Source organism: Zootoca vivipara, chromosome Z1, assembly GCF_965207765.1.
Source record: "Zootoca vivipara chromosome Z1, rZooViv2.hap1.1, whole genome shotgun sequence".
Lineage (NCBI taxonomy): Eukaryota > Metazoa > Chordata > Lepidosauria > Squamata > Lacertidae > Zootoca > Zootoca vivipara.
Genome location: NC_142583.1, coordinates 7,453,683 through 7,475,389, shown reverse-complemented (window position 1 = coordinate 7,475,389; position 21,707 = coordinate 7,453,683). Strand labels below are relative to the sequence as shown.

General features: G+C 45.0%; 2 protein-coding genes and 1 long non-coding RNA gene across 22 annotated transcripts in view; 1 reads left to right on the top strand and 2 right to left on the bottom strand.

Annotated features, from left to right (window-relative positions):
- Window positions 1-3,857, bottom strand: part of NCAPG (non-SMC condensin I complex subunit G) — a 40,112-nt gene extending 36,255 nt beyond the window's left edge. For 2 of the 4 annotated variants that reach the window (XM_060278971.2, XM_060278972.2), the window contains exons 1-2: window positions 3,614-3,857; window positions 1,792-1,898 (exon numbers count right to left, since the gene is read on the bottom strand). In XM_060278971.2, coding sequence (XP_060134954.2) covers window positions 1,792-1,896 — 105 coding nt within the window. In that variant the 5' untranslated portion in view covers window positions 1,897-1,898; window positions 3,614-3,857. The remainder of the gene's footprint in view (window positions 1-1,791; window positions 1,899-3,613) is intronic. The other 2 variants (XM_088658261.1, XM_088658262.1) reach the window with 1 other exon arrangement.
- Window positions 1-21,707, bottom strand: part of LOC148687275 (uncharacterized) — a 337,005-nt gene that overhangs the window by 39,270 nt on the left and 276,028 nt on the right. The gene's annotated exons all lie outside the window — the stretch shown is intronic.
- The window catches only part of FAM184B (family with sequence similarity 184 member B), a 64,172-nt gene continuing 56,778 nt past the window's right edge, over window positions 14,314-21,707 (top strand). For 7 of the 17 annotated variants that reach the window (XM_088658250.1, XM_088658220.1, XM_060278973.2 and 4 more), the window contains exon 1: window positions 14,798-15,078. In XM_088658250.1, the coding sequence (XP_088514376.1) occupies window positions 14,938-15,078 (141 nt within the window). In that variant the 5' untranslated portion in view covers window positions 14,798-14,937. Of the gene's footprint in view, window positions 15,079-21,707 lie in introns of all 17 variants that reach the window. The other 10 variants (XM_088658252.1, XM_088658225.1, XM_088658224.1 and 7 more) reach the window with 8 other exon arrangements.

Sequence of the window (21,707 nt, the reverse complement as noted above, 5' to 3'; positions counted from 1 at the left end):
ATCCTTTTCAATGAGAACTGGTTCTTTGGACAGAGCTTGAAAATTCCAGATTAAGACTTGAAATCTGAAATACTGGTCATAATATATGTTTTGTTGATACAAACTTCTCATGTCACAGTACAGTGGAACCTTGGTTCTCAAATTTAATCCATTTGTCTCCCAAAACCATTTGAAAACCAAGGTGTGGCTTCCGATTGGCTGCAGGAGCTTCCTGCACTCAAGCGGAAGCCATGTCGGACATTTGGCTTCTGAAAAACAGAACACTTACTTCTGGGTTTTCAGCGTTCGAGAGCCAATTTGTTTGTCAACTAAGCTGTTCGAGAACCATGTACTGTGACATGAGAAGACTATTAGTATCAGCAAAAGATATATTATGACAGTATGGGTGATATCTGGTTTTCAATATCACAATATATATTGCCAGCTAAACATTGCAATATCTTGATATACCACAATGCCTGAAATAAGACTGGAGCTTTTAATAATCTGGGGAAATATAACATATTAAGAGCATAGCAATCATTTCCTGCAAAAGAATGACTTAATGTTTCCTATAGTTAATAGTTTCATGGATTCATTGACAAATGTCACCTCTCCTGAACTCAATGTTGTTGTTTAGTCGTTTAGTCGTGTCCGACTCTTCGTGACCCCATGGACCATAGCACGCCAGGCACTCCTGTCTTGCACTGCCTCCCGCAGTTTGGTCAAACTCATGTTTGTAGCTTCGAGAACACTGTCCAACCATCTTGTCCTCTGTCGTCCCCTTCTCCTAGTGCCCTCAATCTTTCCCAACATCAGGGTCTTTTCCAAGGATTCTTCTCTTCTCATGAGGTGGCCAAAGTATTGGAGCCTCAGCTTCACGATCTGTCCTTCCAGGGAGCACTCAGGGCTGATTTCCTTAAGAATGGATAGGTTTGATCTTCTAGCAGTCCATGGGACTCTCAAGAGTCTCCTCCAGCACCATAATTCAAAAGCATCAATTCTTCGGCGATCAGCCTTCTTTATGGTCCAGCTCTCACTTCCATACATCACTACTGGGAAAACCATAGCTTTAACTATACGGACCTTTGTCGGACCTGAACTCAATAGGTGACCATAAGTAGGCCCCTTTCCAACCTTGCTTTCCTCCTCCACTTAGGCAATACAATGATACTATAAGGGTTCTGTACTGACATAACATGAAGCACTTTGAACAATCAGGAAAACTGTTATATGGAAGTGAAGCACTGTGTTTATTGCAAAATATACTGTTGTAAACTGAACATGGTTCACTACAGTGCTACCTCGGGTTACAAACGCTTCGAGTTACAAACACTTCGGGTTACAGACTCCATTAACCCGGAAGTAGTACCTCGGGTTAAGAACTTTATCTCAAGATGAGAACAGAAATCACGCGGCAGCGGCACGGCACGGCAACAGTGGGAAGCTCCATTAGCTAAAGTGGTACCTCAGATTAAGAACTGTTTCAGGTTAAGAACAGACATCCAGAATGAATTTAGTTCGTAACCAGAGGTACCACTGTACTTGCAAATCCATATGGATATTCTGCAGTTGTATTTATTTAGGGAAGGCAGGCAGGTGAAGGTACTTTCACTTGCCTGCTATGCTCAGTTGCCCCAGCTTTCCTGTTACATATTCTCTTTACTTCCCACCCAATATTTTTCTTGAAGCAACCATTGCATGGTTTTGATGTGTAAAGGGTAAGGTTTTCAGTGAGAGCAATGTATTTTATGAATGTGTTAGCCACCCCTGGGGGTTAAAGTCAAAAAGCATGAAAGTAAGAATATTTACCTCATTGTACATGTGCTTCAAAGATGCCACAAGTTTTGCATGATTTTGGTGAGCTTTTTGAGCTTTTTCAAAGGTCTCCTTAATATTGAACTTCTTCCCGTTCATAGCTGCAAAGAAATGGGTCATTTTAAAAACTGGAACCCACTTCATGGAACCCGCTTCACTAGGTGTTGGCATCACCATGGATCAACCATTATGCCTCGTTACCAGAGTTTTCAAGTTTTTCAACTTGCCTAAACACAAGCTTCTACCTGCATTACTTTGCAAAACCTTTTATTCTTAGACTTATATGAAAGCTAATTCTAAATTATTTCATATTTCACCCATATTCTGCCTTTCCACCAAGTCTCCATAGTAGTTAATCAACGACAAAACTTAAGAAAAACCACCTGCAGTTTCCACAGGTGGAATATATTCAAAATCAATGTCACTTTTTTATTTTAGCACATGTCCTCTCATTTCTTTAGGGCACACAGGTGAGCAATATGCAGCCCAATTTCAGAAGCCCTATGCAAGTGATCAGTTCAGGCCTCAGGTAAAAATTACTGGACGTCCCATACCTTGGCAGTATGGGGTAACGGAGGCTGAGAGAAAAAGAGGTACCATGCCAAACAGTGGCTTCTGTACCACCCACGGTCAGCATGCAGCCCTTGGAAAAATGCCCGCCAAGGGGAGCAGAAATGTTATCTACTTTTGCTTCCGAAGATAGTAGTCTTGCAAGAGCCACTAATACTACATATACTGATGCCAAATCTAAAGAACATAAAGAGCAAACTGTCAGTTTCTATCATTTCAGACTACTTGTCAATCTAAACCAATGTCTTCTTTGATGTGTCACACCTGTCCAGGTTTTAGATAAGAGGCTTTCTCATCCATACCTGGGAGTCAGAGTTGCCAGGCACTGAACCTAGAACAGGGGTTCCCAAACTGTGGTTCATGGACCAACAATAGTCCACAAACATCATTCAAGTGGTCCACAGTGTGTCCGTGGATTTGTGGTTGAATACAGGAGAAAGCATCTCAATTGCAATAAATATCCATGTTGATTTTTGACTAATTTATTGAGGTAATTTTAATCTGTATTTTAGTATGGTTTTTCTGTTTTCTTTTTGTAAACTGCTTGATGGCCCAGCTGCATTCCTATCTGGACAAGGATAGCCTAACTTCTAGTAACCTCATCATTTTTGTTTATTAAAATTGAATTGATTTTGAAGCGACAGCATTTCAACCGGTCCTTGGCCGCGTTTGCCATTCACTTTCCCCCCTCGCCTCTGCCCAATTCCTGTAAGCACTTGTGGGAGAAGAAACCACTTAAAAAGCAGCTTAATCCCAAACCCGTGTCCCGAACTGCCTATATCAGGCATCCCTAAACTGCGGCCCTCCAGATGTTTTGGCCTACAACTCCCATGATCCCTAGCTAACAGGACCAGTGGTCGGGGAAGATGGGAATTGTAGTCCAAAACATCTGGAGGGCCGAAGTTTGGGGATGCCTGGCCTATATTATTGTGTATTGAATTTGCAGGCTGCCTTGTCTCGCCCAAGGCGGCTTACAATCTCATTCCTCTCCCACAGGGAATAATAGACTCGGGGCGCCGTTCTCTATCGCAGGAAGCTGTATGTATTTATTTCCTTTCATTCCGTAAAGCTTCATACAAAGATCGGTTGTGGAAACACCTCAAAGCGGTTTGCAAAAGATAAAGCAGCATAGACATAATAATAATCCCAATAAAAACCCCACCCAGAGGGAAAGGGGCGGCGGGGGGCGGCGTCGCCTTCCCAAGCCAGCCCCTCTCCTCACATGCCCTCAAAAGACCCGTGTCACCTGAACTCAACACAGGTCACCAGAAGCCGCTCCGACGGTCCAACTGCCGCGCGCCCCCCTCTTCCCGCCGTCGCCTTCAAAATTTGGACACGCCCACACAGGAGAGGGGCGGGGCAGAGCGCGAGCGAACGCTCTCTCTTTCGCGCGCTCTCTTTCCCCACCCTATTCTCGCGAGAGCCCGGCGTGAAAGGCGCCGCCGTGACAGCCAACCACAAGCTTAATACTTCAAAATCTTTAATCGCATGTCCACGGAAGAAGCGCGGGGTTGGGAAGGCGGAGCTCGCAAACACTCTCTCCCACTCCCCGCTTCAAATCTCGCGAGATCGTGGCGGAAGAGGAGCGAGACGGAGAACGGAACGGAGGAGGAATCCCGGATTGTGACTGGGGGAGGGAAAGGGGGAGGGGCAAAGAAATGACGTCAGCGCTGACGGTCCCTCAGGCTGTTCGGTGTCCCTTTCGCGCCGCAGGGACTGACGCTGCGTATATAAATGTCTTCCAGGGTCCTCTCTTATGAGGAAACGGCGCCAGCACTCCGCCATGAGGAAAAGGAAAAGTTGCTGCGCTTGTGTGCTTTTCAGTTACACGCAGCCTTTTTCTTCAACTTTGGTGGGAGGGGGCGGAATGCTCAGGTTATGTTGGACTACAACTCCCATCATGCCTGGTTAGCAGGATCAGCAGTTGAGTGATCGGTGTGGCGATCATACGCGGGTGGCATAGCTGCCAAGTTATCCCTTTTTTACAGGGATTTTCCCTTATGCTGAATAGGCTTCCTCACGAGAAAAGGGAAAACTTGGCAGCTATGGCGGGTGGCGCTGTGGGTCAAACCAGAGCCTAGGGTCCATGTGGAAATCACACACATATACAAAAAAAATCAGGGAAAATCCAGACATACATGCCAACTCATGTCAGCACTGTCATTTTTACCCCCCCCCCAGCTCAAAAACTTCAAAAATAAACCAAAAAACCACTTCAAGAGCTCTACAACTTTTGTGTCCGGATTGTCACTGTTTGAAATATAGCTCAACAATGGAATCCTCTATTAGATTTTAACAGGGCTGTAGAATGTGAGTGGGGGGCATTGGCTCTAGACACATTTTCCTGTGGGGTGCTGCTCTGCTCTGCCCTGCCCTGCCCTGCCCAGCCCTGTGCCAGTTTGCAAGGCTGGGATCTTATCTGAATGATTTGCCAGGCGGAACACTGTGGCGGAAACCAGAGCGCACAGAAACGCTGTTTACCTTCCCTCCGCAGTGGTACCCATACTTGCACTGGTGTGCTTTTGAACTGCTAGGTTGGCAGGAGCTGGGATAGAGCAATGGGAGCTCACCCTGTCATGCGGATTCGAGGCACAGTGGTTTAGACCAAAACTGCGGCCCTCCAGATGTTTTGGCCTACAACTCCCATAATCCCTAGCTAACAGGACCAGTAGTCAGGGAAGATGGGAATCGTAGTCCAAAACATCTGGAGGGCTGAAGTTTGGGGATGCCTGTCCTATTCCATTCTCCTCCTCCTCCTCCTCCTCCTCCTCCTCCTCCTCCTCCTCCTCATTCTATTTATACTCTGCCCATCTGACTGGGTTGCCCCAGCCGCTCTGGACAGCTTCCAACATATAAAAACATAATAAAACATTAAACATTTTTTTAAAATTCCTATACTAGGGTTCCCTTCAGATGGATTGAGGACCGCTTGGCTCCATACCCTTCAAGATTTCTCCGATGAAAATAGGGGCATCCTATTCCAGGCATCCCCAAACTGCGGCCCTCCAGATGTTTTGGCCTACAACTCCCATAATCCCTAGCTAACAGGACCAGTGGTCGGGGAAGATGGGAATCGTAGTCCAAAACATCTGGAGGGCCAAAGTTTGGGGATGCCTGCTCTAGGCAGAATAACGTCAGAGAGGAGCAAGGCTGGCACAAGCAACTTCTCAAGATGTCAATGATGTGATGCTGTGGGTGCCAAAAGGCAGGCTACCAGTGTTCAACTAGTGGTTTGACTTGGCTTAGTCATGCTGGCCATATGAAGCGAGATGAGCACCGCAACCCCAAATTCGTCTGCGACTGGACTTAGATGCCAGGGGTCCCTTTACCTTTATGATCGGTGTTGTACTCCAGCAGATCTCTGGCGGCTGAGAAAGAGCAGGCTTCTTCAACCTCAGCCCTCCATGTTTTTTTTTTGCCTACAACTCCCATGATTCCTAGCTAGCAGGACCAGTGGGCAGGGATTATGGGAATTGTAGTCTCAAAACATCTGGAGGGCCGAGGTTGAGAAAGCCTGGTTTAGACGAAAGGCGAGTAGAAGAGGCTGCAGGGCAGGAGTTTTTGAGAAACCTTGGAGGCTTTTCAGCAGAAGTTGAGTGAGTGGATGTTTTCCTTGAGTTTCCTGCAGTGCATGGGGTTGGATTAGATGATTTTCAGGGTGCCTTCCAAAGTCATTGATTCTAAAAACACAGCCATGGAGAAAGAGTGGAGATACTGTAGAGGAGTTTATCTCCCTTCTTGCAACACCAGACCTCATGGGCACCCGATGAAGCTGAAAGTTGGAAGATTTAGGACAGAAAAAAACACTTCTTCACAACAGCATATACCAGTTAATCTATGGAACTCACCCCCGCAGGACGTGGCAATATTGGGCCGCCAACTTGGACAGTTTTAAAAGAGGGCTGGGGGCAGATTCATGGAGGAGAAGAGACTTGTCAAGGATTCCGCAAGTGATTTCAGACATACAGGTCAGAAGGTTAGAACATGGTGCTAATAACACCACGATTGCAGGTTAGATCCCTTTAAGGGGCAGCTGCATGTTCCTCCATTGCAGAGAGTTGTACCGGATGGATCCTCAGGGTCCCTTCCAACTCTTATGATTCTATGAATGGCTATGAGCCACAATGACTTTGCTCTGCCTTCACAGTTTGAGGCAGTGATGTTTTCAAATGTCAGTTGGTGGAGTCCCTGCTTGCTGGTTTCTCACAGTCAGCTATTCAGCCACTGTGAGAACAGCCTGATCCAGCAAGCTCTTCTTATGATTTTACTGTATATAGGAACAGTGCAGTTGATTGCTGATTCAATGATGGGCATTTTATTTACCTCCGTGCATTTAACCTTCCTCTGCCCTTAATCACACACGATTAAGGTGGGATCTTTATCACATTTTCGCCACATGTCTGAAAGACAAGCCCTGTTGAATGTTGAGGATTTGCTTCCAAGTAAACAGGCTGCACTTACAACAACAACAACCACCTCCTCAAGTACTTGCAGTTGAATATTTTTATTTATCTTTATTATTATTATTTAGCATTACCTGACATTTTCAGAAGATAAACTTAAAATAGTTTCGTTTACCAAAAGCAGTTTACGTGCTTCTTCATCAGATGTAGACTTACCAAGCTAAAAGTTGTCCAGTCACAAAAATAATATTTTAAGAATCCTCAGTGAAGTAATTAGTTTCACCTCCTAAAATGACATGCCCTGTGCCTGGAATACCGTATGTGACCGTTTATTACATGTGATAGTGTTGTTGACACCCCCATTCCAAACGGACTAATGCAGGAGAGATACCCAGTTACCAGTTTAGTAACATTTAAGTGCTGCAAAGATCCTAGACATGCTTATAGTGCAATCCTATGCATGTCAAACAAGACATGTCAAATCCAATTTCAGGTATTCTGCGTTGTGTGTGTGTGTGTGTGTGTGTGTGTGTGTGTGTGTGTGTGTCCTGTTCCAACTGTAATACAGTATATTAACACTCAGGGAAGATCCTTCTGTCGCCACCTAACTGAAATTCAGAATGAAAGCAAAGCAAGAGAACAAGATGATTGTGCATTAGATGCTGTGCCAGACCATTTTCTTATGTGGAAAAGATTCTATGCTTTGAGGGAATGTATTTTAAACATATTTTAAGAACTAGCCACTAGGGGACAATCAAATTGCAGATTTGCACTGCTCCTGTGGTCAAAACCACTATTATTTGTGTGTTGCAGCACTGAAAGATTTGGCTGTATGCAGAACTGCCTTTAATGCATAAAGAAAAGCACTTAAATCAGACTTGCTTTTCTTTATATATCATAAAAGGGTGGGAAGTATGTGGCATGCCATGCACTTGCTTATTTTTTTGTAACCAGCTGTTGTCAAAACACATGCAGAATGTGATGTTCCGTTGAATTCCACACCATTAATACATGGGGAAGTGTCTACAAATCTTGAAGAATTATACAAAATCCCACTGTTCAGGTAATATATATATATATATATATATATATATATATATATATATATATATATCACACACACACACACACAAGGGTAGCGGGTGGAGCTGTGGTCTAAACCACTGAGCCTCTTGGGCTTGCCAATTGGAAGGTTGGCGGTTCGAATTCTCGAGATGGGGCGAGCTTCCGTCGCTCTGTCCCAGCTTCTGCCAACCTAGCAGTTCGAAAGCAAGTAGATAAATAGGTACTGCTGCGGCAGGAAGGTAAATGGCGTTTCCGTACGCTCTGGTTTCTGTCACGGTGTTCTCTTGCGCCAGAAGCGGTTTAGTCATGCTGGACACATGGCCTGGAAAGCTGTCTGTGGACAAATGCCGGCTCCCTCAGCCTGAAAGCGAGATTAGCGGCGTAACCCCATAGTCGCCTTTGACTGGACCTCTAACCGTTACCGTCCAGTGGTCCTTTACCTTTTGCCTTTAACCTATACATGCACAGGTTGAAGCTAATACCAAAGCTTATACATAGTATAAAGTATCAAACTATTTCGGTCACAGATCAGCACAAGATAAAACATACGGATAAACTGAACACATAAGACTTAAAACAGGTAAGGGATAAAAACTAGTAATTAAAAGGTGATTACATCATACATACTTTAAAAGATAGTACATCAGGAAGGATATCTATTATTAATAAATGCAGATATTTCCATTTTCCTGCTGCTACAATTCACATTCTCTACTAAAATGATGCTTTGGAGAGGACCGAGTAGAATATCGACAGGCAGGAGGAAGATAAACACTATCGCTGCCAGTCCACTCACAATTACATCCTTTCTTAAAATTAGAAGTTTTGTTCCATGTGTTTGCATGTCCCTGTTGGTTGCATATAAACAACTCAAATATGGGTGGTGTTATATAGACAGTGGAACTAACTTCCAAGAAAATATGCTCTCAAGCATTTGATTTCGGTACCCACATAATTTAGAGAAGAGGTTGCCAAACCTTTTTGAACCAGTGGGCACATTTTGAATCTGAGTGCGTGCTGCAAAATAGCTGCTACGAAAGTGGGACATGGTGAAACACACAATGGCTGCCATCAGGGCCTTGTCCTGATTTTTTACTGGAATTTATTTTTATTTGCCTACTATACTGGGATTGATTCCTATTTGAACTCTTCATCACACAAATAAAACCTTGTGTAGATATATTTGAAATCCATTTTTCTTCTGGCCCGAGTTCTTGCAATTTACTGTTTATTTCTGCCATGGGGGCATGGCATAGGTTCACGTAGCCACTGGTGAAGTCACCTAGAGCAGGGGTCCCCAAACTAAGGCCCGGGGGCCAGATGCAGCCCAAACGCCTTCTAAATCCGGCCTGCGGATGGTCCAGGAATCAGCATGTTTTTACATGAGTAGAATGTGTCCTTTTATTTAAAATGCATCTCTGGGTTATTTGTGGGGCATAGGAATTCGTTCATATATATATTTTTCAAAATATAGTCCAGCCCCCCTGCTGAAAAAGTTTGCTGACCCCTGACCTAGAGGTTTGGGCAGGAGTAGCCCAATATATTTTGGCACCTGAGGTGAACTTCAAATGGCACCACCCCCCCACACACACACACCAGGGAAGGAGCTCCTGTGCTCCTCCTGTGGATCCTGCCACCTGAGGTGGTTGCCTCATTTTGCCTCATGGGTGGACTGGCTTCTCCCATGGGGGTGGCCTGCCTGCAGGGAAAAAACCCAGCCACTCTTGACCCCAGTGTTCCCAATTTCCCTGAGGCGCAATGCTGCTACGGCGACATATTAAGCCCATCTGCTGATTTGTGATGTGTAACGAATGTGATATTATTGTTGATTTTATGCGGTTCGCCACTGCAAAGATATGTTGGTAGTACAGGGTGGGTGTGTTTTTGCAAAAAAATTTTTAAAAAACCCCCAAAAATGATTAACATGCCCCCAGGCATCCACAGACCTGGATGGGGGAATGCAGGAAGTTCCCTGTATATACTCTTTGTTTCAATTGATTAGTCAATTCCTTGGCTGCAGCCTTCAAGAAGCATTGATTAGAGTCTCTTCCAAAGATTTACATCCCGTGCCCTGCCTGCTACCCTGTTTCTCATATTTTAAGACATACCCATAAAATAAGCCATAGCAGGATTTTTAAGCATTCAAGGAATATAAGCCATACCCCGAAAATAAGACATAGTGATAGGCGCAGCAGCAATGCCGGCCGCGGCAGGAGGAGGAGGAAAAAAATAAGACATCCCTTGAAAATAAGCCATAGTGTGTTTTTTTGAGGAAAAAATAAATATAAGACATGTCTTATAATATGAGAAACACGGTAGAAAGTAGTGTTTGCTGACCTCTTAATCAGTCAGGTAGATGAAATAGCTGTGGGATCATGGGTAGGCAAACTAAGGCCCAGGGGCCAGATCCGGCCCAATTGCCTTCTAAATCCGGCCCGTGGACGGTCCGGGAATCGGTGTGTTTTTACATGAGTAGAGTGTGTCCTTTTATTTAAAGTGCATCTCTGGGTTATTTGTGTGGCACAGGAATGCGTTCATATTTAGGTAAAGGACCCCTGGACAGTTAAGTCCAGTCAAAGGTGACTGTGGGGTTACGGCGCTCATATTGCTTTCAGGCCAAGGGAGCCGGCGTTTGTCTGCAGACAGCTTTCCGGGTCATGTGGCCAGCGTGACTAAACCGCAGCAGTGCCGATTTTGGCGCCCTAGGCAGCGGCCTAGTTCGCCTAAATGGACGCACCGGCCCTGGGAGTACTTAACCTGAAAGTACTCAACCTGAAGCGTACTTAACCCGAGGTATGACTGTATTATATACTGACCTGGCGCTGAGCACCAGCACTACCAGGCTTGCAGCCTCCATAGCCACCAGTCACTTGCAAATGTGGATCAGTAGAGAGAATGGCCTGCAGCTACCATCCCCCCTTTCTGATCCCTGCCATTCACCATGCTGCAACTTCCCCTCCCAGAAATAACTTGCAATGTGATACCAATACCCCCACACCACGGTCATCCTACACTTACACCACAAATGTCCAGTTATCAGAATATGTAATCTCAGGAACAGCTGAACCAAACTGTCACCACAGTAAACTATTTCCCCCTCCACTCTCCCTCTCATTGAGGGGCTGAGATGCAAACACTCCCCATGCGCTCTGTTAATCTCTTAGGAGTGACCCCTCTGTCAAAAACGCCCTGAATTTTCTTACTTCCTCCCTCTTTCTTATGTCTCCTTTGCCAGTCTCCCTTTCATTATTTCTCCATCCTTCCCATCTTATTTAAATTACTTATGGAACAGTGGTAGCTTTATGCCTGTCCTAATGTTAATCAGCTAATGGGAAGCTTTATGAAATGCGATTTTCTACTCTTTAATCAAACTGGGTTTCCATTACCATTATTGAGCCATAATTCTCAGGAATGTATGTGCCTCTGATACTAAGATATGGCAAACTGCTGCCAACAATTCCCTTGACTCCGGGTATCTGCTATATTTATTCTTTCCACTGCTGCAGATGCACTAAGCAGCAGCAGCAAAAGAAATCGCCTTGGTATTCAAAATAAACTCTGGATCTGGTCGTCACCTGGCTTCCCATTGAAGCCAATTAGGATCCAGTTTGGATTTCACGTAGTTTTGCAAGAATTAATGCATTTTACAGCCCACAGTGAGTATGTAAATCTAGCCAAGTCCTGTACAGAGTGGTGTGGGAGTATCACTACAAGCTACAACCTTACAAGTTTTAAATAATATTTTGGATTGCATTCGCAGAACACTGTCAAATACAGGCAAAACCGAAAAGCAGAACTGTATGGGGCTATGTGCTCTGAAATGAAACCCTGCCTGGTCATTCAAAGTACTGTATGCAGAGGTGCAGTTACTCAGTCAGCACAGGTGTAAATATTTGGAGATTGGTAAATATTTGGAGAAAAGTACATGGTAATGGTTAAAAGAGCTGAGGTGTGAAGCTGTAAACCGAAGCAAACAGGAATAAAGCGGGGAGGGAGAAACTAATTTGGCCAGAGATTCAAAAAAGCAAGGAAGCCCCCAACTGGCAGAGGGATAGTTTATGGATTCAAATGCACTGCCCATCATATTTCACCAAAAAGTCATTCTCAGTCAGGGGCATCAAATAACAGTAAATTAAGACTACAACTCAGTGTGAAAGCAACAAGGGCACCAGACATTAGAGACCAAGATGCCACGCACACTGCTCACTGGCTAAAAGTTACTGTAATTCTGTTTGAAAAGGTGGTTCCTTATTTTATTCAGTTTCTTTTGATTGGAAGGGACTCAGGACATCATCCAGACTGATCCCCTCAAAACTTCTAACAATAGTTTTGGATTTCTTGTTTTAGAAAATAATATAAATGGTTATTATGGTATAACTACATAAAATATTGAAATATTTTTTCGGACTTAGAAACTGGCATTCATTTAGTCACCAGCAGGGAACAGGATGGGGGAAATTCATAGAGTATGGCACAAGTGACTATTATATTATATTACACTAGCTGGCCCTGCACGCGTTGCTGTGCATTAGTCTGTGAAATGGAGGGTAATAGCCCCCCTTCAGATCCTCCTGAGCCTCAGAGTCCCCCTGAGTCGATGCGAGATACTGCGGAGAGGGCAGGTTTCATCCCTGTGTCTCCCCCCACCCTGTTCTGACCCATTACATATCCCTGCCCCCTATTCGCCCCCCATCCCCCCCCAGGCAGGCCCCTACCTCCACTTGGCAATGTTGGGCCTTGTTGCTGGAAAAGGCCTGTTTTTAGTTGGTTTGGTCTTCAACACCTCTGCCGGATGGATGGGTGTGAGTGGTGGATCTCGTGGTGGAGGCGGGGTTTGTGGGTGTGGTGTAGATTTCACAGGAAGGGAGGGGGTGTACTGTGGGAGGAAATCCACTTGAGGGCGCTGTTTTACTTTGTTGAAAAAGAGGTTTGTACCTGCGGAGGTGTGAGATTTGAGGGATTTTTTTTCTAACAACGCTCGGGGAGTGGCCTGGATCATTGTGTCAAAATTTCAGGACGATCGGTCAAGCGGTTACAGAGAAAAGTGGATCTCACACTTTCACACTTTTTACATTTATATATAGATTACATTACAGGGTAGTTCAGTTGGTAGAGCATAAGACTTCATCTCAGGGTTGTGGATTGGAGCAAAAGACTCCTGCATTGCAGGGGGCTGGACTAGATGGCCCTCAGGATCCCTTCCAACGCCACAATTCTATGCTTCTAAATAGGGCTGGGCAATATATCATCCAACACCGGTTTGAAGTTCATATTGTGATAATTGATTCATAATAATTGAGATGGCAATATATCGCGCATCACAATGTGTGTAAGGGCTAGGCGATATCTGGTTTGCAACATCGCGGTAACTCACCAGCTAAACACTGCAATGTTATCACCAGCTAAATATTGCAATCTACCACAATGTCTGAAATAAGGATGGAACTAAACAGAGGCGAACAGGACAATGTCCTGGCAACTGCTACCGGTACTATTTAGGGGTCTAAAACGGATAAATGACAATATCAATCATCACACACTCGGTTTCATCAGCAGGCAAGCCAAAACGCATCTAAACAGGACTTTGGTTTTGGGCTTGGCTACCAAATGGTGGTATTCAGGACAATCCAAAGTTCGGTGGTAAGTCATAGTGAATACAAATAATCTGGGACAGCCAGGCAGAAGCCTGCTAGGACGCAGAAGCAGTAGTCGCTGAAACAGCTTGCCATAACCGCAGTACAGTGGTACCTCGGGTTACAAATGCTTTGGGTTACGCGTTTTCAGGTTACGGACCGCGGGAAACCCGGAAGTACCGGAAAGGGTTACTTCCGGGTTCCGCCGCTTGCGCATGTGCAAGAGTGGCAAATCACGTCACGCGTGTGCGCAGACGCAGCGCTGCAGGTTACGAACGCTGGGGCAGCAGTAGTGGTGGCAGCCTGCGAGGGTGTAACGGCACCCTGCAAGGTGTGGTGGTAGCGGTGGTAAAGGACCCCTGGGTCCAGTCAAAGGCGACTATGGGATGTGGTGTTCCATCTTGCTTCAGGCTGACTGAGGGAGCCGGCATGTGCACACAGAAAGCTTTCCAGGTCATGTGGCCAGCATGAATAGACCGGTTCTGGCACAACGGAACACCATGACGGAAGCCAGAGCACACAGAAATGCCGTTTACCTTCCCGCCGGAGCGGTACCTATTTATCTACTTGCACTTTGATGTGCTTTCAAACTGCTAGGTGGGCAGGAGCAGGGACCAAGCAACGGGAGCTCACTCCCTCGAGGGGATTCGAACCGCCTGCCTTCCGATCAGCAAGCCCAAGAGGCTCAGTGGTTTAGATCACCACCCGCTTCCTTATATTGTGCTGAATACCACCAACTGGTAGCCAAGCCCCAAACCCAAAGTCTCATTTGGCTGCATTTTGGCTTGCCTGCTGCTGAAAGCGCCTCTCCCCAGCGCTATTAAGTGATGGGATCATTTGCTGTCAGAAGTTGCGCAGGAGCTTTCGAGGAGGCAGAAAAGCCGAGATCCAGGAAGCGCATCACCAAGCCGTAGGCAATCTCGGCGCGCGGAGGCGTTGAAGGAGGAGTGCTGCTGGAAACCCAAGGGGGGTGGGCAGGATCCTGGCTCACCCTGGAAGTCTCCGCCCGGTCACTGTAGAAGCGGGACGCTGCGCCAGACAAACTCACTCTTCCCGGCGCGGCTGCATCCTTTTTTTCGCTCCTTCTTCTCCCGGGGCGGGCAAGCGGCTCGGCGTCTCCGCCAGGGAATGCGCAGCATCCCGCCCGCGTGGTCTCATCTCTCGGGGGCGGAGGCCGATCCCTTCGCCGGGAGGGGAGGGCCATGATCAATGGGCGGAGGAGTGGGCGCGCGTGCGTGGGGTGCTCGCCTTCTCCATGCGCGCGGCTTCCTGGTGTTGTGGATCGGGCGCAGCAAGGAAGCTTAGCCGGCATGCGAGGCGCAATTGGAAACTGAGGGCTCCCCGTGTTCTTTTATTTCCTAGCTAGCGAGGGAAGGCTCTGTGTGTGTGTGTGTGTGTGTGTGGCACGACAAGGCGATCGCAGCACGCGGAGAGATTTTTTAAAATAGCGTTTCTTGCAAGCCTCCCCGATGGCTTCCGGCGCCAGCCAGATCCCCCAGCCCCGGACTTGCAACGGGGCTTCGGGAGCGCGTCCGGCGCGCAGCTCGTCGGAAGAAAGCGACCCGGACCTGCAGGTGAAAATGTGCAAGAAGATCGCGCAGCTCACGAAGGTAAAATAAATAAATTAAATAAAATACCGGGGGCGGGGAGTGTTCAGGGTCGCTCGCTGGCAGCTGCTTGAAAACAGCTGCTGCTGTAGGGAAGGAGAAGTTTGCGCGTGCTTCTCATCTCCCAACGAAGGGAAACGCCTAGAAACTTTCGTTTCCGTCGGTAGAGCACGAGACTCTTAATCGCAGGGTCGTTGGTTCGAGAGAGAGATTCCTGCATGGCAGCGGGTTGGACTAGATGACCCTAGGGGGTACTTTCCGACTCTCTCCAAGAGTCTGTGATTTTCCCCTTGGGATCGAAAAGATCGGCCGTTTTGAAGCCTGACCGCCGAGCCCTCCTCGCCTCCTCGCCTTTTTTTTGCAGTGCTAATATTGGATGTTGCCTGCAAACCTGTAGCTGTGGTGGAGAGAACGGAGAACTTGTCCTCTCAGTCGGGATAAGGGCACAAATGAGGAAATGGAATGTTTAATAGAAATACTGGGATGCTGGTTTTCAGCGTAGGTTTTCGAGGGTCCCGGTGAGGTGATGGCTTCAGGCGGCAGGACCCCTAGGGGCAACAGATCCCAACATCAATCTTTCTTGCCCACTTGTTCCTAATGTAGAGATTTACTCATCTCTTTCTCCCTGCCAGGGAGGTGGCACCATTTTGGGGGTTGTTGCCTCAGGTGCCGAAATGTCTTGGACCGGCCCTGGTGGGGCAGATGATAGCAGCGAGCTTTCTCAGAGGCTTGGTGAGGGCAGCAGGACAGGCAGAGTGATGAAGCTGTATCTTCTTATTGGCCCGGTGCTTGCAGCCTAACACGGTAAAGCACATCAAGAAGTGAATCTTGGCTGCTGGTGGTGAAGAAAACTTGAGAATGGAAAATTACAGGGTTTTGTTCTGTTGTTTTGGTTTCATTTTGATTTTGTACAATAGATTCTGGGCAGGAGATCTGCAGTATATCATAGCGGTGAGATCTTTCATCTCCGCAGCAACAGTTCTGGTTCTTGGTGGAGAAGATTTGGTCCTGGGCATAGACACCACTAAGTACATAAATCACCTCGCCTTATGTGAATGAAATATGCTATTTTAACACAGGGTTTTTGGAGTGACCTGAAGGAGATGCTACCATTTTAATATGTTACACTTCTTGAAGAACTTGCAAGGCATTTGTGAACTGAAAATAGTCATTCAGTTTTTTACTGGACATTTAGTTAATATAGTATATAATAGTACATAGTTGATAACCTTCCTCTCTCCCATCATTTTATTTGTCTCCTAGCTGAATGCAAAGTATAATTAATATATCAGTTGGGGGGGGGAGTTTTGTTTTCTATCTTTTTTGGCACTGCCCCTCAAATTTATCTATTTTCCATTTTAAAAAATTGCTTAGCCTTGCTGTTTCTGCTTAGGATAATATTGCTTGATTATAGTCCATGCTAATTAATTTAATAGATCTGGTTTGTGGGTGGTAGTTTCTGCCTGAATATGGAACTGAACGAGATCAGCACATTTCAAATATTTTTTTTGAGCCTATCCTTTAGTTCTACGCTTACTTGTGGGTTCTTACTCCCGTAGGTGAAATTCAACTGCTCAGTGAACCAGACTAAAGGATACATTTACCATTTGAGATTCCCTTGGGCCTCTTGCTTTTTAATAGAAATAGTGTTTGTGAGGATGAATATCAGGATTTCAGCATGAATGAGGAGTGGTTTGACCTTTTCATCCCATACCTTCTCCTCTCCAAAAATCCCACATGGGTGCCATTGAAACCTTGTCCCTTCATCTCAGTAGAAAAGAAAACATACCTGTCAATTAATTCAGCCATGGATACCCAATCTTGCTTGCTCTTTTTTTAAAGAAAGAAAAACAGCAGCAACCTTGTGGCATGCAAGTGTTTTTTATATACCACATAGCTCCGACTTCCCTACTGAATACAGGTGTACCTTGGAAGTCGTTCCGGAAGTCTGTTCAACTTCCAAAATGTTTGGAAACCAAAGCGCGGCTTCTGATTGGCTGCAAGAAGCTTCTGCAGCCAATCAGAAGCCACGGAAGCCCCGTCGGACGTTCGGCTACCAAAAAATAGTTCGCAAACTGGAACAGTCACTTCCGGGTTTGTGGCATTCAGGAGCCAAAACGTTTGAGAACTAAGCTGTTTGAAAACCAAGGTATGGCTGTATTCATTTTGGTCTGGGTGTGATAGAAATGGGACTAAAAAAATTGTTACACTTTTGTAGGCATTTTGATATTCATACCTGCTTAGTTACTTTCCCCCACACCCTAAGAGCCATATACCATACTCTGCAACTGATGGGACATAGGAAGGTTTTCTATTATGTTACACAACATTTAATTACACACAACATATAATTTAGCTGCTTGTGATCAGTTTTAAAAGGAGCTTTTTCCTGTTGATGGTCTGTAGGTAGTATGTGACCTGTAATTTCCAGGAGGCTTTTATGTGTACGCACTCAGAAACAGAGGTTCCAGTTTTCCACACAAGCAACTCTATTCTTAAGTTTAGATTTTGTCAAGAATATGCAAAAGCAAAAACAACAACCCTATTTAGATGTTTACGGCTCAGGGGTGTGAACATTGCATACTTCTGCTATCATCTGCTTGTGATTTCCACTCATGCCCTAATAATGACAAACCATGTGTTTTGTGCATGGATAATACACAGTACATAAAAATGTATACACAAGTGAGTTTTTATACGTTTTCAGAAGACCAAGTATGTGTTTTGTAATAGTTCCATCCATATGCATGGATGCACAAACTTCACACATGAATAAACCTTGATTCTACAGGAAACATGAGCTAAATGGCCAAATACACAGTTAGTTAAACTTTATAGGTCTGTAAAGAACACATCACTGTTCTAAGGGAAGCAGCTGGACATGGTGCTTTAATTTTTTTTAAAAAATGTATTTATTAAATATTTTTTCAAATAACAAAAACATAAAAAAATACAAAACACAAAAAGAAAATACAAAACACCAAAAATACAAAAACAAAAGTTCTAACTTATAACCCTTATTTCTAATCTATTGACTTCCTCATTCCACCTCCTTCTGCGATTCTTTATATATAATCCTTAGTAAACTCTAAATCTTATATAAACTCTAATTATTACTTTAATATTACCTTATTTCTCTATCTTTTACATCTTATCCTTTTACAATCTACCGTATCTTACTTCTTAATTAAATTATCATTGTCTTCTAACAATACTTATTTCACACCATTATATTATCTACAACCTCTTTTTATCTCCCTCACTTCCACTGATTCTAATCTATTATACACTTATTCTTTAAATAAATTTTAAATTTCTTCCAATCTTCTTCCACTGCTGCTTCACTCTGATCCCGGAGTCTCCCGGTCAACTCAGACAGTTCCATAAATTCTATCAGCTTCTTCTGCCATTCATCCACTGTTGGTAATTCTTCATTCTTCCAATTCTTTGCAAGTAGAATTCTTGCAGCTGTTGTGGCATACAAAAAAAAAGTAACATCCTTCCTAGGTATTTCATCTCCCGTTATCCCAAGTAAGAAGGCTTCTGGTTTCTTGGCAAAGGTGTTTTTCAACACTTTTTTCAGTTCATTATAAATCTTTTCCCAGAAGTCTCTCACTTGGGGGCACGTCTACCACATGTGGAAGAAAGTTCCTTCTTGATTTTTACATTTCCAACATTTATTATCTAGTTTATGATCAATCTTAGCTAACTTTACCGGAGTCAGATACCATCTATACATCATTTTCATCAATTTTTCTTTTAGCACTGTACACGCGGTAAATTTCATGGACATGGCGCTTTAAAACACAGACCTAGAAAGTGTGGCCAAGTCCTTAGTTTACTCACCTAAGCCACAAGCCTTTTGCCCACCCTTTCACCACAAGCTGTTGTTAAACAAAGATACCCCTGACCGCTAAGTCCAGTCGCAGACGACTCTGGGGTTGCGGTGCTCATCTCGCTTTACTTTTCAAGGGAGCCGGCGTACAGCTTCCGGGTCATGACTAAGCCGCTTCTGACGAACCAGAGCAGCACACGGAAATGCCGTTTACCTTCCCACTGTAGCGGTACCTATTTATCTACTGGCATGCTTTCGAACTGCTAGGTTGGCAGGAGCAGGGACCAAACAACGGGGGCTCACCCCGTCACAAGGATTTGAACCGCCGACCTTCTGACTAGCAAGCCTAAGAGGCTCAGTAGTTTAGACCAGTGTTTCCCAACCAGTGTGCCTCCAGATGTTTTGGGACTACAACTCCCATCATCCCTAGCTAGCAAGACCAGTGGTCAGGAATGATGGGAGTTGTAGTCCCAAAAGATCTGGAGGCACACTGGTTGGGAAACAGTGGTTTAGACCACAGGGACCTAGGTGGCGCTGTGGGTTAAACCACAGAGTCTAGGGCTTGCTGATCAGAAGGTCGGCGGTTCGAATAGCTGCAATGGGGTGAGCTCCTGTTGCTTGGTCCCAGCTCCTGCCCACCTAACAGTTCGAAAGCACATCAAAGTGCAAGTAGATAAATAGGGACTACTCCGGCGGGAAAGTAAACAGTGTTTCCGTGCGCTGCTCTGGTTCGCCAGAAGCAGCTTTGTCATGCTGGCCACATGACCCGGAAGCTGTCTGCAGACAAACGCTGGCTCCCTCGGCCTATAGAGCGAGATGAGCACCGCAACCCCAGAGTCGGACACGACTGGACCTGATGGTCAGGGGCCCCTTTACCTTTTACCTTTAGTTTAGACCACAGCGCCACCCGTGTCCCTGGTTAAACTAATTATCCAGTTTCATGTTTCATCTGAACTGGGAATGTATGGCTATCAGCTTCAGAACAAGCCAGGGTACCAAGGCACACTATGAAAACAACTTCAGACCCTATTTGGGTTTAAAACTGGGAACCATAGTTCCCTGGTTTGGATGATCAGAGGCAGCAAGATGTAAGCAGACATGGTTGGCAAGATTGAAGCAAACAGGTCATTCAAACCCGCAAGTGACACTCATGCCATGTACTTAGATCCACTCTGCTCACTCATGGAACAACCCAGGTCAGAAAGAGTGTGAGTGATAACTACTGGGTTCTTTTTGTTGCCAGCACCATTGAGTAAGTGCAGTAATTCATATTTTTATTGCATAAAATTTATACACTGCTTGATTACACACATACACAAGCTTCCAACTGTTTTCAAGAATATAAAACAAGACAAACTGAAGGAAAATTCACAGCCGTACAGAAGTTAAATTACTAAAACAGGTTAAAATCAGGGCTTTTTTTCAGCCGGAACTCACCAGGACTCAGTTCTGGCACCTCTCAGGTGGGCGCCAACGCCATTCTAAGAGAACATGGCTTTCTAGAAAAATAGCACTGGTGGGACAGGCCAGTTGTGTTGTGGGAGAGGCATCTGGTTGGCCACTGTAGGAAATAAAATGGTGGCCTAGTAGGCCTTGGTCTGATCCAGAAGGATTCTTCTTGTCTTCTTAATGTTAAAAAGAAGTAAACCATACAATTAAAAAAAATGCAATAGATCATAAATGCAATTTGAATAACATTTGGCAAAAAATAGATTAAAGGTACCAGAGATTAAAATGCCTGATAAAATGTGAAAAATAATGAGTTGAATATGACTAATGTATTGTTTAAAAAATCAATAAAATATATATGGCAGAGAGAGAGAGAGAGAGAGAGAGAGAGATTAAAATGCCTGGTTCGGTTTTTTTAAAGGAGCTTTTCACCTGGTGCCAAAATGGCATCTGGCTAGGCACCTGCAAAGCCTATCCTGGGAAGGCATTAGGTAGCCAGGGTGCCATCACTGAAAAGTCCATTTCCCTAGTAGCTACCTGACAGGAGGAACATGGAACAAGAGGAACCATCAAATTTCAAAGACACATTCCGCCCAAGCAGAAGCTCTCAATGAAACCTTAAGCAATGCATTTGGGAGGAAAGCTTTCTCCTTCCCTGATACTCGATGTCCTGGATACCTGCTGAGAGAGATCCCACAAAGGAAGGCAATGTGTCCCTCTATGTAGGTTGCGCAGAACTGGGATGTACTTCGTAGGATCCTGCCAATATGCAAGCCTTCCCTCTGTAAAAAACCCCACCTGCTAGGCATTTTGCTAGGATATCTGTAAAGCCCTTTGCGATTCCATGGGAGGAAGGCTGTAATCAAAAATGTCACACAGGATCAGTGACAGCTATTAATAACTACCGATGGGATATTTTAAAGGATGTCAGATTGGCTGGGTGAAGTATTAATTTCATTATAAACCTGCATCCTGGTGCCCCGTTCACCAGACTACAAGGCGAGTTTGAAAGCAAATAACCTAACTGTGTTTCCATCAGGATGAGTGTGTGCATAAATTTAGTTAAAGGCACATTTTTTGTTATGGAGGGACAAAATCTTGGCACTGAAGGCTGCCAAGGCTTGCCCTGATCCAAATTAGAGCCCTTTTCATGACCACAGTTGCCTTAAGGGGAACAGCAGCAGCAATCACACATAGAAAGACAGTCACATCTGAAACAGCAATGCCACACCCACCACAGATTATTCCAGAGTAATCAAAACTCTTCATTGCAGCATTTTTTTAGCTTTCACCTTTCTGAGATTTAGCATGTGATAAAAATTTTTTGTCAACATAGTGTTGGTGCAGA